Raw genomic sequence first — 20,259 nt, forward strand, 5'->3', positions numbered from 1 at the left:
TAATGTTCTCAAAATGACAAACTTACAGGGATATAGAACCAAATTAGGGGTTGCCAGAGGTCAGAGTTGGAGAGAGGGTGTAACTATAAAGGGGTAGCATAAGAGAATTTCTTTGTGGTGATAGAAGAGTTCTATATCCCGATTGTGGTGGGAGTTACATGAATCTATACATACGATAAAATATCACAGAACCATGTAATAGAAAAAAGATAAAGTGCATGTAAAAACTGATAAAATACAAGAAAGGTCAATAATTTAGTTATTAGTATTGTACTCACATCAGTTTCCTGGTTCTCATAATGTACTAAAGTTATGTAAGATGTTATCACTGAAGGAGGCTGAGTAGAGTACCTGGGAACTCACTGTACGATTTTTTGTGACATCTTGTAAATCTAAAATTATTTCACAATGAAAATAATTCATATTTTCATTGAATTATATAACAAAAGGGGAAATAAAGTGGAGACAAAAAAAACACACAAAACTGTAATAAATTCAGTAACATAAAAAATGTATCCATAAAATAAGGACAGGAATGCTGCAATTTTAAAAAAATTAAAGAATAAGAAAAAGTTCTGAGAAATTCAAAATAATAGCAGAAATTTTTACAAGGTTACTAGAAGGGTTGAAAGAAAATATTGAATATATCCTTAAAAGAACAAAAATGCAAAGAAATGGAAAATAAGAAAGCATTAAAAAAGAGAACTAATGAAGGAGGTCAACATTCAACTAATATATGTTCTAGAGAGAACAGAGAAAATAGAGGGGAGCACATTTTCAAGGAAATAATATAAGAAAAATTTCCAGAAGTAGCTGATATAAGTAGCACTCATATCAGAAAACTGTTGACAAACACACAAAACTGTAATATAAAAAACTATACATAGCTCTGTAAAAAACTATATGTCTCCATAAAAGGCTATATATATGTTTTTGTCCATGTTTCCTGGCTCGTAACTCCTACTGCCCTTGTTACAATGTTGGGGGCACTTTAGGCCTCAGTAAACAGAATCTCTCTCTCTGACCTTCACCTGCCCTCTTTTCATGGCTCCTTTTTCTCTCCAAGGCAGGCCTTAGAAACTAAAAATACATTCTACTCTTCCCCTGCCTTCCTGTAATGGAGCTGACCATAAAGAAATCCCCTGACCTACTTTGCTTATAGGCCATAGACCCCTCATTTCAGAAGGTGTCCTGTCCCATACCCTGGAGTTTGAGTGTGTTTTTTTTCCACTGACAATACTCCTATCCATTTGAATTAGTCAGACCTCAATAAAGAAGCAATATTTTAAATCCTATTTTTATTCTGGGAGAAAAAATTAGCTGATTTTTTTACTATTCTAACAAATACCAGACCCTCTGTTTCGGTTTTTTAAACTAAAGCTTTTAAATGACTTTATATTAATATATTTTTGAAGCAACTGATTTGCTTTTTATAAGCATCGTTAATGTGTTAAGTCAGGATTTGGCAAACTATGGCTCATGGGCCAAATTCTACCCATTGCCTGATTTTGTAAATAAAGTATTATTGGAACACAGCCATGTCTATTCATGATTACTGCTCATGGCTGTTTTCATGCTACAATGACAAAGTTGAGTGGTTAGGACAGACACTGTGGCCCACATAGCCAAAAATATTTACTATCCAGCCCTATACAGAAAAAGTTTGCTGACCCCTGTATTAAATGTCAACAACTATAATATAAAAAATGCTATCAAACTTCTAAATAGATTTAATAACAATTTATCTCTTATTTCCTTTTTTTGGTCAATTAGTCTTCTATAAACTTTCTGCTCTTCTGCTTAATATATGGTCAGTTTCCCAAGGAATAAATGCTTAATTATGGAAAAGGGAAGTTCTCAACTGAAGAATTAGTTAAATTCTCAAAGATCACCTGTAAGTCTGTTGTCGGATATATTTTTCCCATAAAAATATTTTAAATGATACTTAAATCCCAGATTACCCCTACAAAGACAACTTCAGCAATAAATATGTATAGCCTAAAAATAGTTTTAATACTATTTCTAAATCCTGACATCTTTCTCTTCTTCCTAAAATCCCACTGCAGCAGCAGCAGCAGCAGCGCCTAAGAGTATCTTTTCAAATTTCAACTGAAGTCACATGAAGACCCAGATACTAACATATGGTGATAAATGTTATAAGGAAAAATAAAGGTAATAAAAAAAGAGTGCCACCATTTTGAATGGTCAAAGTAGAACTCTCTGAGGGGGAAGTGTCTAAACAAAGACCTAAAAACGTAAGAAATAGAACTATGAAATATAGAAGGGAATAGTAAATGCAAAGGCCCTGTGGTAAGAGTTATCCTTGGCTTTTTCAAGACATTCAAGAAGCCCAGGGTTGCTGGAGCATAGAAACTAAGAACAACCATGTTAAAAAGGTAGAGCTTAGTTAGGCAAGACTAGAACAAGATTATGACGGGCATTGAAGGAATGTTTAAAGGGTTTTGGCTTTTGTTTGAGTGAAATGGGTAGCACTGAAGTGTGAATTAAATGATGTAATTTACATTTTAACAGGATCACTCTAGCTGCAAAGCAAACAATGGGAGAATGGGAGAAAGGAGACAAAGGTAAAACCAGGAGACCATTTCAGAGGTTACTGTAAATAATCAGGCGAAAGCTGAAAGTGACTTGGACCAGTGTAATGGCAGAGTTACGTGGTAAAGAGTGGACTAGACTATATATTTTGAAGAATATGCCTCTGAAATTTACTGATGGATGAAACGTAGGAGGTGAGACAAAAAGAAGAGTTAAGGATGACTCCATGATTTTGTCCTGAGCAACTGGAAGAATGGAAGTTCCATTTACTGAATGCAAGTGAGAGTGAAAGGACTAGGTTTAGAAATGTAGGTATGTCTTAGACATGTTAAAAGTGAGATGCTTATTACACATCTGAGTATATGTAAGTCTGTGTATACTTATGGATACATAAGTCTAAAGTTCAGGGGGAAAGTCTAGGCTAGAAATACAAATTTCGGAGTTGGCAGTCACTACATACTTAGTATTCTCAGCAACTTCCCAGCATGAAAAATTTTTTAAAAATAGCTAGCCACTATTAAAAATTGTTCAAAGCTAAATTAATGGTTGCACAGGTTTATTGTGTATCTACTGAATAGTCATTCGTTCAACAAATATTTACTAAATAACTACCTGTGCCAGTTACTGTTCTTGGTACTGTTAATGATTGAGAATAATATAATGAATACACAACCAATATTTTTCAAGCAATGCTTTTAAAAATATAATTTTTTTAAACTTTTGGAGTATAAAAGATATGAAGTACAAATATAAGACTCAGTTTTTAAAATATTTATCAAATGATTGTGAATATTTTAATAAATTACTTTCACAAGACAGATTTTGATAGAGTCTCACTCTGTCGCCCAGGCTGGAGTGCAGTGGCGCACTCTTGGCTCACTGCAACCTCCACCTCCCAGGTTCAGGCAATTCTCCTGCCTCAGACTCCCAAGTAGCTGGGACTACAGGTGCCCGCCACCACGCCTGGCTAATTTTTTGTATTTTTAGTAGAGATGGGTTTCACCATGTTGGCCAGGCTGATCTTGAACTCCTGACCTTGTGATCTGCCTGCCTTGGCCTCCCAAAGTGCTGGAATTATAGGCATGAGCCACCACGCCCGGCCACAAAACAGATTTCTAAAGACAAATCACAGCCATCCCACAATCACTCCTTCCAAATGACCTTTGAAAACACAACCTTTTTCTATTAAATTCCCCCCACTATGCCTTTTATTCAATCCTAAATATCAAAAATAAAAATCTATACTGTAATTAGATTGATGAAATTAAAGACTAAAATAATTTCTATCAGAGGCCCTTTGATGATGTTGTAATTCAGTATGTCTAACTATCCTAAGAAATATCCACAGAAACACAGAACCTAAGTTTAGGAAAAACTGTTGAGAAAATCTAGTCCAAACATTTATCTAATTCCTGAATCTTCATCTACAAAGTGTCCTCGAATTGGCTGACCTACTGCTAATGACAGGGAAGGGGAACTTTTCTCTTTTAAAAGTTTCATTCTAGCCTTGGAAAGTTCTGACTCTTAGGCTGTTTTTCCTTCACATTAAGGCTTAAACCTTTTTGCCTAACCCAAGTTCAGGGTTTTGGGCCAGGTAATTCTTTGTTGTAAAAAAGCTGTTGTTTGCATTGTAGAATGTTTAGCAGCATCCCTAGCCTCCATCCACCAGTATGCTAGTACGTCCTCCAGCTCCCCAACCAAAATGTCCCTAGACATTGCCAATGTCCACTAGAAAACATAATCATCTGGGCTGAAAACCACCGCCTTAGTTCTACCTGCTGGGACCAAATAACAACAACAATGCAAACACTTGGGCATTTAGAACAGTACTGAGCACCTTAATCCTCAAAACCACCCCAATTTTACAGCTGAGAAAATGGAAACTTAGTGGCTAAGCAAGGTGCCTGAAATCATATAGTTAATTAAGTGCTGGGTCTGAACCAAGGGGTTCAATTCCAGAGCTCATGCTCCTAACTTCAAACAAGTCTGGCTCAAACCATGTCTAATTACTTTTCAAAGGAAAAGTCTTAAAATATCTGAAGATAGCTCTTATTATGACATTCCTTAATATCCAACCAGAGCTGTCACAAGATTTCTCTCTTTTTTTTGAGAAAGAGTCTCACTCTGTCATCCAGACTGGAGTGCAGTGGCGTGATCTCTGCTCACTGCAACCTCTGCCTCCTGGGTTCAAGCGATTCTCGTGCCTCAGTCTCTCAACATAGCTGGGATTACAGGCGTGCACCAACACGCCCAGCTAATTTTTGTAATTTTAGTAGAGACAGGGTTTCACCATGTTGTCCAGGCTGGTCTCAAACTCCTGGCCTCAAGCAACCCGCACGTCTCAGCTTCCCCAAGTGCTGGGATTACAGGTGTGAGACATCACGCCCAGCCCAAGATTTCTCTTAAATTCTTAGTTCCTTAAACTGGCAACATACCCAACTTTTTCACATCCTTCTTCTTGAATACACACAGAACTAAAAATAACAATACTTTGGTATTCAGCAGTTACTCTACTCTTCCATTAGTTGAAATGGATTTTTTAGGGGAGGGGTGAGGAAGAAGATGGGAAGCCATATGATACTTTTGTCTTATATCTAGTTTACTGCCAACAGCCACCCTCAGGTCTTTTTCATATGTGATGCTGTAGAGCGATGCTACCTTAATGTATCCTGGTGTTTTTTAGTCCTTACATATATACTCCCAAAAAGTTCATCTAAACTTAATACAGCAACTCAGCCTCAAAAATTATTTTGGATCATTTAGTATATTACCCAAAGCAAAGAACAAAGCCACCTTTCAAGATCAATGAATCTCTGGATGGGATCACTTAAAGTCAGAATTGTGTAAATTAATTACCACGATCAGCTGGTAGCTAACTTATTGTTCCCCCACTTTACTCTCAAGGGTATCAAAATGACTTTACCAAAATCTAAGCTTAAGTCCAAATATAGCGTTGCTAGTCTACTAACTGCATCAGAGAAAAATCTAAGTTGGTCTGGCAATCTAATTTTAACAAACCTATCCCTAATCATTTTTAAACTGTTTTTCTTCAAGTCAGTCATAAATGAGTCCTTTCCATTTTTAATTCCAAAATCTCCTACCTGCTTCAAAATCAAGCCCAGAATCTCCCATCTTTTAGCAGTTCTTTTATTCTCAGAAAACCTTCAAAGATCACAAATAATAACAATAATTTTAAGGTGTTGCATGCAGTTCCTTTTATAAGATGTTTTAAATGGCCCAGAAGACAACTCATTTAATCAGATGCATTCTTTACCTCTATACTCATATTGGCCTTCATGTCCTTCCTGTCAATGTTTGTCTTATTTCTATTTCTGTTAGAGGTGGTAGTGGTTTCCTCTTCCACTTTGACAAAGAAGCTTCAAGAGCTAGATTTTTCCCTCTCATTGTCATGCATTATTATTATACTTTCCTTGATTATTCTTCTTACATTAAATGTAATATAAGAAATCTTTTTTGGTGGTCTTGGCATTTTTCTGAAGTCTCAGTTCATCTGAGCTCTAGTTTTCCTGATTTTTTATTTTTTATACTTTATGATGGTTATCTTAGCTATTTGCTTTGCTTTAAAAGTAATGTGTATGTCTTTAAAGGGTTCACTGTGTAATCACACTGAAGATCTTTCTCTGTCAGAAAAATAATCAATATTACATTTTTACTTAACTCCTTAAGACATTCTTTCTTTTTGGAGATATTTATGCTGTGAAATCATGCTGATCTTTTCTCTGATCAATTACCAGAAAAATGCGGATTGGTGAAATAAATTACAAAATATATATGTACAAAACACTATGTAATCCTTTAAAATTATGCAATAGAAGATCACTTCATGACTAAAGGATGTTCATAATTAAATTTCTTTTTTTTTCAAGGATAGGTTACATAACAGCACTACAGTAATGTCTTTTTAAGTGCATATGTGTTATTTTAGATTTTTATATATACACAGAAAAAACAGGTTATATGCCAAAATATTTATTTTTCTTTTTATAATAGAAAAACTTATTTTCATTTTCTTCTATATGTTTTTCTGGGCTTACCAAATTTACCTAATGAGTATGTACCATTTTCACAATAAGACAGACATTATTATCTTAAAAGAATCAGCAGAACCAGGGGAAAGTATCCTATAAAGTATAAGATTAAAAGGTCTAGCTTGAGATTCTGCTTTTATAACTCTATTTAATAAGCTGACAAAAACATTTCTGGACCCTAAACCACAAAAAAAGTCAATACAAGATACCACGAACAGAACTATATAAATAAGTCATGACAACCATAAGATGACCATTCAAACTTTTAGAAATTAAATGGGGGAAATTAAAAGAACTTCCTTACACTTCAAGGAAAGAATGTTATAAACCATTTAAATACATTAAAAACAAAGTAAATGTAAAATGCTGTATATCCCAAAAGTCCAAAAAAATTAAGGATCAGCAGGATAAGGGTAATAAAGAGAGAAGGAAGAAAACCATTAGTCAAAATGTTTTAAACTGTTGTAAAATTTCCTAATAAAGTGAGCAATATCACCTGTTAAGATTTAAAATCTCACAGGAAAAACCATTATCCTTATTTAGAAATTTTGTCTGGTTGAAAATTAATACTCACTAATCCAAAACCTCAGTGGCAATAGTTAGATCATCTATTCAGTTTCTGGGTTCTTTGACTTGAAAGAAAGTCACTTTAACCAATTAGAGCTTTATCATTTAAGTACATTCAGTTCTGTAAAGTACTATATATAAATGGTTCAGTTAATCCTTAGTTCATCCAAATGTAAAAATATATTCAATTCCTTCTTTAGAAAATTTCAATTATTTCATTTATCTTGAATTTTATTTTCAAATAAATCAAAAATATTATTTCATAATTACTCTCTCCTTAAATAAATTTTTAATGATATTCATAAAAAACAGTACCAAACACAATGCATTCTCAAGTTACTTGAAATAAAACACAAAGCATCAAACCCACAAAAACAATAAAAACATATTTCATTTATTTTAAGTAACTTGCCATTAAACTGAAAATCAGACATATGATCTTTATCTTTAGTCATGTAAATGATCATAATGAAACAAAGGTCACACATATCCCTCTCAATCTTTCTTTCAAATTCATATATGTAAATAATTATAACCCAGAGATATCATGTAATAAATGAATACACACCTTCCTTTAGTATATGCCAAGGCAGACACACAAAAACAAGAAAAAAATTTTGAAATCAGAGTATAAAGGGACTCTGCTCTTTCAAACAATGAAGCACTGAAAGCCAGGTCAGCATCCTTGGGCATTACTAGGAAACTTTAGCACATCTGATATTTCCATCATCTTCAAGATTCCTCTGAACAATCAGAAAATTCCCCAGTCTCCCCCTACCTCACCTGTCCATAGACTTCCTTTAGCTTCCTCCCTCTACTGTGTAATAATGCTGTTGCAATATTTAGGCTTTAAATATTCAGAGATACAACCCCCTCTACATATTAATTCAGTTTATTTTCTCACAGACACTGACTCAGCCGTGGGTTGTGCAGCACTGACGTTTCTAACAAAACAGCATCGTGTGAGCTGTGATCGTCCCATTTCTCCATCTCTGAGCAGTGATTGGATATTGTAATTGATAGACAGGCATAACAAAATGCAGGAGTTGAGGGCTTAGAGATATGTAGATATGTTGCCAAATGCCATCTGTAAAGCTAATTCTAGCTCTGCCAGCTTGCCAGGGTTTAGAAAACTAGGATACAGCTAACTTTCTTTTTCCTTTCAAAATTTTATTGTGTATCCATTCTGGGCAGTAAACCTCTTTAAAATCAAAGAGAAAACATTATTGTACTTAATTAAGAATCCACTCAAGAACTATTCTTTAAAGCAACCAAACTTTTGCATTTCTAAACTGCTGCTAGGGCTATGAAGTGACTTAAAAGGGAAACTGGAACGTTCAGACTTTATGCAGTCTCAGGAGAAACGAGCATGCGTACTTCCATGTGGGAATGAAACCTTGCGGCATAGTCTATACTGAATGTATGATGCATTTATCTTTAGTAACCTGAGTGGACTGCAGACCTGAGTTTTATATGGTAATATTCCACCCAATTCAAATATTTAAGAGCTTTTAAGTGTATCATCTATCTAGACATTTTAACCTTCTTATACAGAAAAAGTGCTTTTCTTTTTCTTTTTTTAAATAGCAAAAGCTCCTCTAATTCATAATTTAAAAAGAAGTTGTCACAAATTCAGGCCAAATACATTTCAACTGAAATGATCTTTAACATCTTCAGCAGGCTACCAAGCTGTTCTATATGGATATCATACAAGTATATAACTATGCAACTCTACATGTAACTATACAACTACTCACCCAGAAACAAGTTGAGCAACTTATAAACAAATTCAGTAATTTTTAAACTAATTTTAAACCAATTCAGTAAATTTTAAACAAATTCAATCATATAGACCTGCTGAGAGATCATAGGCACCCTAAAAGTCCATCCATGTTCAGACTAGTTTCTCTAACTGTAAACAAATTTTTAAAAGAGATATATATCTACATTCAAAAGAAAGTTTAAAAAAGAAAGCACCTTTTACTGAATATTCCCAACACAAAAAAAGATAAATATTTGAGATGATGGACATGCTACTTACTCTGATACGATCACTATATGATACACATATCACTAGGTACCCCATAAATATACACAATTATGTGCCAATTTTTAAAATTTTTTAATCTTTTGAAAAAAGAAGGAAAATGATCAGAAATAAAATATAATAATTAAATGATTTTTTAAAGTACCTAAAGTTGTTTAGATAGAACAGAAACCATAAGGCAATGCTCTCAAACTCTCAAACCTTAATGGTAAATACACATTAGATAGTAACTGTTGCTGTTACTTTTATAAATCAAAAAATTTATTTTTATCCTAGCCAGCAAGGAAAAGTAGGGAAAAAAATCAAAAGTACAAGACGAGAAAAAGTCAGGCTATTCCAAAACATAAATAGAACAAAACAAAACACAAATTTCAACAAGACAAAATTTAGATTAGCTATAAAAACTAAACAATAAAGTATGCTTATTTCCTTACGTTTATAGATTTAAATCCCCAACTGTTCAAGGTGACAATGTGCCCAATTTAAAAACCATATTTCTCAGTCTCCCTGATCCAGAGATGGCCATATGACATGATTCTAGCCAATGACTGGTTTATAAGCAGATATCTGCTGGAAATTTCTGAGAAATTTAATTTCCTGATATAAATGAAGCCCTTTTCCATTTTTTCCTTCTTGTCTAGAAAGTGAAAATGACATCTGGAACTACAATATCCACCTTGTGATAATGAGAGGAAAGCCAAGAAAATAAGAGACTTCTGACCCTAACATCCTTAAGCCACTAAACATGCATCCGCCATTGCCTATCTCTGGATTTCTTATTTAAAAGAATAATAAACCCCTAACATCAGCCAGTGTTTAGTCTTGTTTTCTTTTACTCAAACATACCTAAATAAAATACACAATATTCAAAAAAAGGAATGAGAGTAGGAGAGGCATGATGAAACAAAATCAGCCATGAGTTGGTAACTTGAAGCTGGGTGATGAATACCAGGGGTTCATTACATCTGTTCTATTTTGCATGTATTTAAAATATACCATAATAAATTATGTAAAATTTGAAAAAGAAAACAATGAGAAACTTGTTTACAAATCCCAGCTCTGCTGTTTACAAGTTGGATGGTCCTGGGCAAGTTTACTCATTTGGTTTTTTTTCATTTGCCAAATGGGAACAATAATACTATCCACAGAGCTCCACCTTCAGATCCAGTCAAGGTAATCTGAAGATCCATGCCAGAAATGTCCTCCATCTACCTAATACTCTAATCATCCAGGATTAGCTCAAGTCTCATTTTCACCTACTCAAGCTGATAATGATTCTTTCTCTGAACTCTTATTTTATAACTCATTACCATAGTTTAAGTGCCTTATTGTCCTCTAATAGTTCCATGCGTGGATACTAAACTATTCCATAACAGTGCGCTTTTGAATCTCTCCTGAACTGAAGGCAAGTTCTCATTAATACTTGCTATTACTTTTTAAAACTGCTCAGCCAATTAATTTACTATTAATTCAAAAAGTAACACTTTTAAAAAGTCAAATCATACTTTTTAAGTGTCCTAAGTTATATGTTCCTAAGCATATGGCACAGGAGGTCTCTAAAAGTTCTTCCTTGGGCAGATTTTCCATGAATGAGGCTAAAATAAACTCATTTAACGGACTTCATAGTCTTTGCATTAAAAAAAAATCAATTCACTGGTATTTATTTTCTATTTTACTTTAATGTTTTTCACCCAAATAACCCTAAATACTGCTGCAGTCTACCTAAAAAGAGCTCCAATTAGCTGAGTGTGGTGGTAGTGGTGCATGCCTGTAGTCCTAGGTACTCCAGAGGCTGAGGAGGGAGGATTGCTTAAGCCTAGGAAGCAGAGGTTGCAGTAAGTTGAGATGGTGCCACTGCGCTCCAGCCTGACTAAGTGAGAACCCATTTCAAAAAAAAAAAAGAATAAAAACAGCACTAAAAAGTTACTGATGTTACAGCTATCAAGAAGAGCTTTGAGTATTTGTTACTGACAATGAAACAACAATAATGAAAAATGCACTGTTCATTTTTATCAATTTTTCCCACTGTATGTATGTAGCCTTTTATAAAATAATGGCTTATTTTCTCCCTTGTCACCTCTTCATTATATAATGCAGTATTATACCTCAGCAATCTGTTTTTCAGCAGAAAAACAGCAAGAACTAGGATGAATACTATATAATTCACTTAAAAAAATACACATATATATATATAAAACATAGTAGATATAAATACAGCCCCACATTTAATGTGATAAAACCAATACTTTTTTTTTTTTGAGACAGCGTCTCACTCTGTCACCCAGGCTGGAATGCAGTGGCCTACTGTAATCTCCACCTACCAGGTTCAAGGAATTCTTGTGCCTCAGCCTCCCAAGCAGCTGGAATTACAGGTGCATGCCACCATTCCCAGCTAACTTTTGTATTTTTAGTACAGACAGGGTTTTGTCACGTTGGCCAGGCTGGTCTCAAACTCCTGACCTCAAGTGATCTGCCTGCCTCGGCCTCCCAAAGTGTTGGGATTACAGACATGAACCACCACACCTGGCAAAACCAACATATCTTTAATCTAAATGACAAAATAATATCCATGAAATAGAGAAAAAGAACAAAAGCCCCAGTTTGGATGCTGACATACACACACGCAGAATGAACAAACATAAAAAACCAAAAAAACACTCATACAATTTGGCACGGACTTATAAATTATTAAAAAGTCAACTTAATATTAATATTTTAGACCTCATAACATTAAAAGTCCACAATAAAGGTGAACATATTATCAGGAGACTTAAAAAGTACCAATCACTCAAATTTTCTAGCTATAGTATATAAAGTACCTGAACTATTTCTTTAAAATCACAAAAACGATTTCATTATCACAATATTATGGTTTTTTTTTTCAAGAAAGCTGGCATTTGTTATCAGTGGTAAGGAGAAATTTATATTCAAGTAAGTTAAATGCTCAATAATATCCCCTAAGTAATATTCATAGAAGATTTTGCTTTATGAAAACATGCTTACATACCTGTAATATGTGAGGTTTCTGAGTTGTCAATTAACATCTTAAAATTTCAGATCAAAGTGTACAAAATGAGGCATTCCTCATTAAGTTACACAGCAGAAAATGAAAGTTTTAAAAATAATAGATAGAAGGGCTGAAACTTGAAATGAATTTTATTTCATGCAGCAAACTTTAAATAAACCAGTAGAGTCACTCCAGAAAGATTAATTTTTCTCATTAATGAGAAGGATGACAACACAATATAAACTCAGATAGTTAAAAACGTATGAAGCAAACACTGACATAAATCTATATATTATCCTGTGTAAGGTATACAATGTATTTAGAGCACAAAATAAATTCCTATTAGAGAGTTTTAAACACAAAGAACTAACCTGTCATGTGAGAGTCCCCAATTAAGTAAATTATAGCATTTATTCATGGGGTCAATAGGGAGATTTTCACCATCTTTAGAGACAGAAATAAATATTCAAATACAAATATTAAAAAATTAAAAAGAAATGTTTCTCCAAAAGTTATCTATGGAGACAGATAAACATTCACAACGTTTTGTAAAACAGCCCCCATTCTCTGACAGGAATTGCCACAACCAAATGCAGTAGTATTCTTTACAATCAGTTTTTAGCAGAGCTTTCATATGCGAAATACATATTTTCTACCTACCTTGAATGTTTATAAAGTTTACGAGGTCTACTATGCAATTTCCGATCCCAATTCTCTGGATCACTGGAGTTACCATCATAGGGATGAGGCCGTCCTGCCATCCCACTCCAAGCTTCCTCACACTACTGCTCTGAAAGCACACATGTAGCACCCATAACCTACATAAAAGAGCAGTGTTGACCTTTAAATCTATTCCATGCAGAATAAAAGTCATAGAATTGTATAGACTTGATATTATTGTGACATATTTTTAAAGTGATGAATAGATTATAAAATACTAACCATACAAATGCCACAAATCAAATTAAAATAAACACCAGAGGTCTTCTTAGGTACTTTTCATTTGATTTGTCTATTAAATCTGCTACCACTATGTAACAGTTTAATAATGTGCTCTTTGTATTTAGTAAATATACTTAAACAACTACTGTATAGGTACCTCATGTATCCAAATATCATTATGGTACCAAAAAGGCAAAAACAATTCCATAGAATGATTCTTTTAGACACAATTTCACTTGGAACATATTTCCTAATTACTAAAAGTTTAAGATGCTTAGGAAAGCATGTAGTAAAACCAAATAACCAATGTTATCATTTCTTTAATGATTATTCCTTTAACGAAGTTAAAAACTCTGAATAGAAATTTAATTTTTACTCAAAAATAAATGTATGTAAGCATTCTGATGTTTCCTTATAGTGCAATAACCATAAAAATGTTTTATCAATACAATTCATATACTTATGCCTTTTCACATGTGAGGCTTGTAACTGCTATTTCTACTATAGTCAAATGAAATGATAAGGAAACTCACTTAACAACAGCTTTACAGAATATCTGAGCTAAACACTTTTAAACCACATTCACTATCCAATTTAATGTTCACAATCACCTTGCAAGGTAGGCATTATGATCCCCATATACAGAATAGAAAGCCTCAGAATTTTAGTAACTTTGCCAAAGGTCACAATGCTGCTAAATGGTATTATAAAGAACAAGGATAATTCACTATATAGAATAAAATCTTGATCTTGAAAAATGCTGAAACTAAAGTATTTGTTTGGAAATAGATGATTTGACTTTCAGAAATTGCAGACACCAAAAGAGAAACCAAATGAAGTTAAACAATTCAAACAAAGCTATACGATTTGGACTGGAACTCAGGTTTCCTGACACCCACTCCTGTATACCTTCTATATACTTTTCCAAGCTGGATCTGATGGTGGGAGGTGAGGTAGAGTTGTACATAAAAGTCAAAGGGAAATTCCAAAACTGGGAAAATACTATACTTTCCTGAGTTTTACACAGTATTGCAGTACAAGTTCACAAAGAATGCCAAAGATAAACTCATTAAAATTGTGTTCATATCAAAAATCAGTAGAAAATACATTTTCATTTTAGAGAAACCATTTTACTATAATTTTTTTCTCATAGTACCTTCTTTCTAAAAACAGCTGAAAATTTTATAATAAATGAGCATTTAATATAATAAATATATAAATAATTACGTAGATCCATGAGTGAAATAAAAATAAAAGTGGGGGAAAGGAAGAACTGCTGATTCAAATTCTTCCTTTGAATCTATGACTGATGCAAATTCCTAAGCAAATGCCACATAGTTTATTTGCTGAATGCTCCTGGAAAAGGAAGCCTATTTCCTATTATTTCCTTAAGAATGACTGTATCACAAATCAATCAGGTATTAGATGACTATAAAAACCATGAATTATTTTGAACATAAAAATATGTCAATGTCATCTGAATTTTAGATAAAAATAAAAATGTATTCATTACAAAAAAACTTTTAAAAACCTCAATTTTACTTTATGACTAGTTATCTGTACTGAAGAGATGAGGTCAAAGAGAAGAAAATGGGGAGAATGAACAAATCAGAGAAGCAAAGGAGAAAGTCAGAAAAAAAGTAGTCACCAAAAGAGATGCAAAAGGATAGTAGAAAGAAACAATGTGAGAAAATAAAGATGTAGAGATTTGGCAGATTCTGTAGAATGAGATTTAGAACAATTTTTCCTTACTCTACATATCCTCAAGTATAAACTATTTCAGGGATTAACCTTTCTTTCTCTTCTCTTCTTTCTTCTTTCTCTCTCCTCTTCTTTTTCTTTTTCTTTCTTTCTTTCTTTGAACTCTAGGCCTCAAGTGATCCTCCCACCTCAGCCTCCCAAAGTGGTAGGATTACAGGCATGAGCCATGGCACCCAGCCGTTTCTTTCGAGACAGGGTCTCAATCTGTCACCCAGAGTGGAGTACAATGGTGCAATCACAACTCACTGCAGTCTCCAACTCTTGGGCTCAAATGATCCTCCCACTTCAGCCTCCAGAATATCTGGGAATACAGACTAACATATCTTTGAAGAGCATTTTATCTCTTCCTTTTCCTTAACATCAGATACTCTTCTGAATAGGATAGCCACAGATGTCCACTGAGGGAAGAATGATCCTAAACCATGGGTGGCAGTGACCAAAAAGCTAACTACAAGGAATAGATAAGCAAGGCAAATTCAGATTCAGATTTTCTACCACTATTACACTGGATGGTAAACAGGTGGCAGGAGCGAAATTCCCATTTGTTTTCCTAATCAATCCTATTTAATCAGCATGTATTTCACAGCAAGCCATAAGAAAGTAATGAATGTTCAGATAAAGGTGCTCAAAAATCAGCTGAAAAAATCATATTCACATTTCATTTGTCAATAAAACTTAGGTATTACCACATGAAAGATTTTTCCCCAGCCCTCACTCCCAGTAGTCATAGGGTTACAAGCACACTAAAAAATAAGCAGAATTCAAATTGAGATGTTTGGAAAAACTATGCCTATGTTTGCCTACACAAACATAACGTGTTTTATGTTTGTGTAAAATACACAAAAATGCTAGCGTTTTTAAATTTTATCAATAAGCCAAGTTATAACTGTAAATGGTTGAAAGGCCACTGGCACATATTATATACTATTTTGTAATATCTGATAATCTCTTCAGTTTTAACCATCCTCTGTGCCATTCTCAGTGACAGTATATTTGTCAGATTTCATTCATTCATTCATTCAAGCACTTATAAGCATTTACTACAATATGCCAATATGCAAGGTGCTGAAGTAAGTTAGACATTATTCCTGTACTCAAAAAACTCATCTTAGAAGGGGAAAAAAGACACCTCTCATGATTCCATATCCTGTATCTCTCTCCCACCTGTAGCACTTCTATTCAAGTTCTACTGTTGCCTCATCCTTCACCCTCATTAAATCTTGGTGTTTATTAGGATTCCATCTTCCTCTCTTCTCTACTTGCTGGTTCGAGAGAGACAGCAAACAAAACAGAAATAAGGACCAAACCCTTGCAAACATCAGGATTTATACACTACATAGAATCTATGTTCGCATTATCACTATCTGAATTATTTAACAGGCACCCCAACTTCAATAGTCAGTCTCATCATCTTGGCCTCTCACATCAATTAATGTCATTTCTATTCATCAAGCTAAAAACTTTGAAGTCATCCTTGACTTCTTTTTCATTTCCCCACACCAAGTCTACTTTAGAATCTTCTTTTGACTCCTTCTCTCCCTTTCATTCATACCAGTGCTGCCTTTATTTAAGCCCTTATCATCTATCAGTAAAAATGTTGGCTGACCTCCTTACCACCATTCAATTCCTTACTGGCTTTGCTGTAATCAGAACGGCCTTCCTAAAAACTGAATGGCTCCTCGTTTCCTATATCTAAACTCCTTACTATAAAAAGGTCCTTCAGAATCTGGCACTTGAATCCCCAATGTCCAGAAAAACTAAAGTTTATTGTTGTTTGGATCTTGTAATCATCAAAAAATAATTACCAGACAACCAAAAATAAAATTCCTGGAAAATATGTCACTATTCATTACTACGTTTAGGCATGATAGAAATAAATTTAAATTCAAAATAATCTAGAAATCATCTGTACAGAGGCTGGAACCACTGGGCTTGTTGGCTAGGGGCAGGCATTCAGGAGACTGCCAAAAGTTAACTGAGAAAAAGATGATGCAATTACTTCCCCTTCTCTTGGACATTCTGTCTAAACAGGAGGTGGGGGTTGGGGGATAGGCAGAATCTTCAAGACTATAGTAACAAAATAAATAATTGCTCCTTGGGACACTATTTCCAGGTAGTATCAATTAATGCTAATGATATATGGAAGAACAAAACAAAACAAAGACAATGCACAGTGTATGGAGACCACTTATTCTATTTTCACTATCGAAGTTCTAGGAAGTTTATATATTTTCTCCTACTTAAACCTTAAAACAACTGTATATTATTATCCTGTTTCATATATGAGGAAATCTTAAGAGAGAAGATTAAAACCCCAGTCTAACAAAAAGCCCATGTTATTTCCAATGCACCAAGCAAGGTATATAAAAATTGGTACTTTTTTCAAGTCCAAAAGAGTTTAAAGGGAAAAAAAAAGAATTGATATTTTTGCTTATTACCAACAATGTGCCTTTTAAACCTCAGCCATCTTGTGGCTTCATCCATCCTATTAAAATCCTACTCTTAGTCCATTTTCTGTTGCTGTAAGAGAATATCTGACACTGGGTAGTTTATAATGAACAGGAATTTATTTAGCTCATGGTTCTGGAGGCTGGAAAGTCCAAAAGCATGTCAGTAGCATTAGGCAAGGGCCTTCATGCTGTGTCATCTATGACAGAAGGTAGAAAGGCAAGAGAACTTGGGTGAGAGAAAACACTAAGGGCTGGGTTCACTTTTATAATAACCAGCTCTCTTGATAACTGACCAACTCCTGAAATTAACTACATTAATCCATTTATTAGGGCTCCACCCTCATGACTCAATCAACATTTATTAGGCCCTTCCCAGCACTTTTACAATGGGGATAAAGTTTCCAACACATGGATTTTTGGGGACACAGTCAAACCATAGCACACTCTAAATAGTGTTGTTACACAACAGCTTTTCTATTAATGTAAAATTATTTTTATCTCTCAAACTTTGCAGACAAAATATTTCAAGTGCAGCCATTACTAGAAAGACCTGATAGATAAGAGAGGGAGAATAGTGAAGAGGATAGAATTACACAGTGATCCCAGAATCAGACGACAAGGGTTGCCTTCAGCTACAGAAGTCCAAATATCCAAATATATGGATGGTAAAGACTGACCAGGAGAAAGCCAAGACGACACCTGAGTCAGTTAAATGTCCTAAGATGACATTCTCTATGTGGAAAGGACCAAAAGGAGGAGAGATAGCCCCAAAGAGCAAATTAATCACTTGATACTGGTAGACAAAAGAGCAAATACCTGAATGTTCACAAAGTTAATTTTGTACTAACTACAAAGAAGGCCTTCAGAGGGGCCTACGAGGAGGAAGAATTCTAAGGACCAGAAACTGAAAGATCACTTGATGAGCTTCTATCCTTAGGAATAAAAGAGAGACTGTATCACCAAAAACACAGAAAATGTATGATACGGATATAACCACCATGAAAATGTTTATAATTTCCTCTTGATTGCTAATCTACTCTAAATTCTCCCATGGAGTGTAACATAAATCCAACAATTAATTGACAGAGAACTGAACAGTCATTTTTAGCAACATCAAGAACTGAAAGAGCTTGAGGGACTGCAAACTATCACAGTTAATAATGTAGGACAAAGAACAGGTGGAAGCAACTTTTAAAAGAAAAGGAGATCAGACAGACGGAAAGAAACTTCTTGCAAACACAGCCAGGTGAAGTGATCATGCACACCTCCAACAGAAAGCAATTATTTAAATCTAGGTATACTATAAAAAACAACTATTTAAAAGCACTGGCAAGTGTCCAAAAGCAGACAGTAGTGAAAGAAGAGCTTACTCTTGAAAAACTACAACTAGAAGCAACAAAATCACGAGTTCAGTTTGAAGTTTTTTTGCTGATTGGCCTCCCCATCCCTCACAAATATGGTGAAGGAAACCAGGCAGCCACACAGCTCAAAGTGGCAGAGAAAACCTCAGAGCTGAAATTTCAGGTAGACGTAGTGGAAGTGAAAGAAACAAAGAAAAGTGCAGGCCCAACATCTGAGCATAAACTCTGCTCAAATCCCTGGCTGATAGCTAAAATACACATGTACGGGAGGTAGGGGAGGGACATCAGGTAGCCTGGCAGAAAAAGCAGGCAGGGACCACAGAGAACTCTGCCCTTGAAAGCTGCATGGCATGAGACATGATTTTGATGCTTTCTAAGCTGAATGTATTCCCCAACTGTATACACCTCCAGCAGCAGAAAGCTGAATCCCTTACTGGTTAGGGTATCAGAGGACAAAGACCACCACTAGCAGGTAAAGATTAAGAGGGAATTCCCAGAAGTAAAGAACCCACAGAGAGGGTGAATTCCAAAATGTGAGTACAATCTCTGCCCAAATTCTTGGCTGACCACCAAATTACAGGTGCAGAAAAGCCTTCCCTTTGCCCTGACCCCCAGGAAAACAAGCTAAAAAAGTAAGTAGTTGGAGGAAGTAAGAAATAAGCACAGATGGCAGCTGCTATACACTTCAGGGGAAACAAGTTTGCAGTTTGAATCCAAGCAAGTTAACATTCTCTAAAACAATAACAAAACAACAACAACAAATCCTCATAAAAATATTACAATGCCCAGGTTTCAACCAAAAATTATGAGACATGCAAAAAATTAAAACAGTAAAAGGCAGAAAACAGAAACTGACTCCAAGTTGGCCCAGATGTTAGATTTAGCAAACAAAGACTTCAAAGCACCTATTATAAATATATTCAAACAATTAAAGAAAAAGCCTATACAAAGAACTAAAAGAAGAGTACTGTCTTGATGATTGACACAAAGGGCATCTCAGTAGAGAGGTGCCAACTGTCAAAAGAAATGGAAATTCAGCTCTAGCTGAAAAGAACAATAACTAGAATGAAAAATTAGATGGGTACAATGGCATATGGAGATAACAAAAAAAACCATCAGGGAACTTGGAAAACAGATCAATAGAAACTACCCAATCCATAGAATAAAGAGCAAGAAAGATTGAAGAAAATTGAAAAGAGATTCAGAGACAGGAGGGACAGTATCTAATAATAAAGGTAGGTAAGTTATTGAATACACACAAAATATGAATGAATCTTAAAAGCATTAGATAAGTGAAAGAAGCCAGACTCAAAGGTTACATACCATATGATTTCATGTCTATGAAAGACAAAACTATAAAGACAAAACTATAAAGACAGAGAACAGATCAGCCAGGAGTTAAGGCTGAAGTGATTACACAGGGACAGCACAAAGTAATTTTGGTGAGTGATGAACTATTCTGTACCTTAATTGTGGTAGTGGTAAACACCTGTATGCTTTTATCAAAACTGACAGAACTGTA

General features: G+C 34.6%; 1 protein-coding gene across 5 annotated transcripts in view; it reads right to left on the reverse strand.

Annotated features, from left to right (window-relative positions):
- The window catches only part of BTBD10 (BTB domain containing 10), a 77,594-nt gene that overhangs the window by 44,538 nt on the left and 12,797 nt on the right, over nucleotides 1-20,259 (reverse strand). For 2 of the 5 annotated variants that reach the window (XM_019037559.3, XM_055356509.2), the window contains exon 2: nucleotides 12,884-13,041. The exons of 2 other annotated variants lie outside the window; for them this stretch is intronic. In XM_019037559.3, coding sequence (XP_018893104.1) covers nucleotides 12,884-12,984 — 101 coding nt within the window. In that variant the 5' untranslated portion in view covers nucleotides 12,985-13,041. Of the gene's footprint in view, nucleotides 1-7,737; nucleotides 8,111-12,883; nucleotides 13,042-20,259 lie in introns of those variants that run through there. One more of the 5 variants, XM_019037561.4, reaches the window with a different exon arrangement.

This window comes from Gorilla gorilla, chromosome 9 (genome assembly GCF_029281585.2).
Source record: "Gorilla gorilla gorilla isolate KB3781 chromosome 9, NHGRI_mGorGor1-v2.1_pri, whole genome shotgun sequence".
In the NCBI taxonomy this organism is placed as follows: Eukaryota; Metazoa; Chordata; class Mammalia; order Primates; family Hominidae; genus Gorilla; species Gorilla gorilla.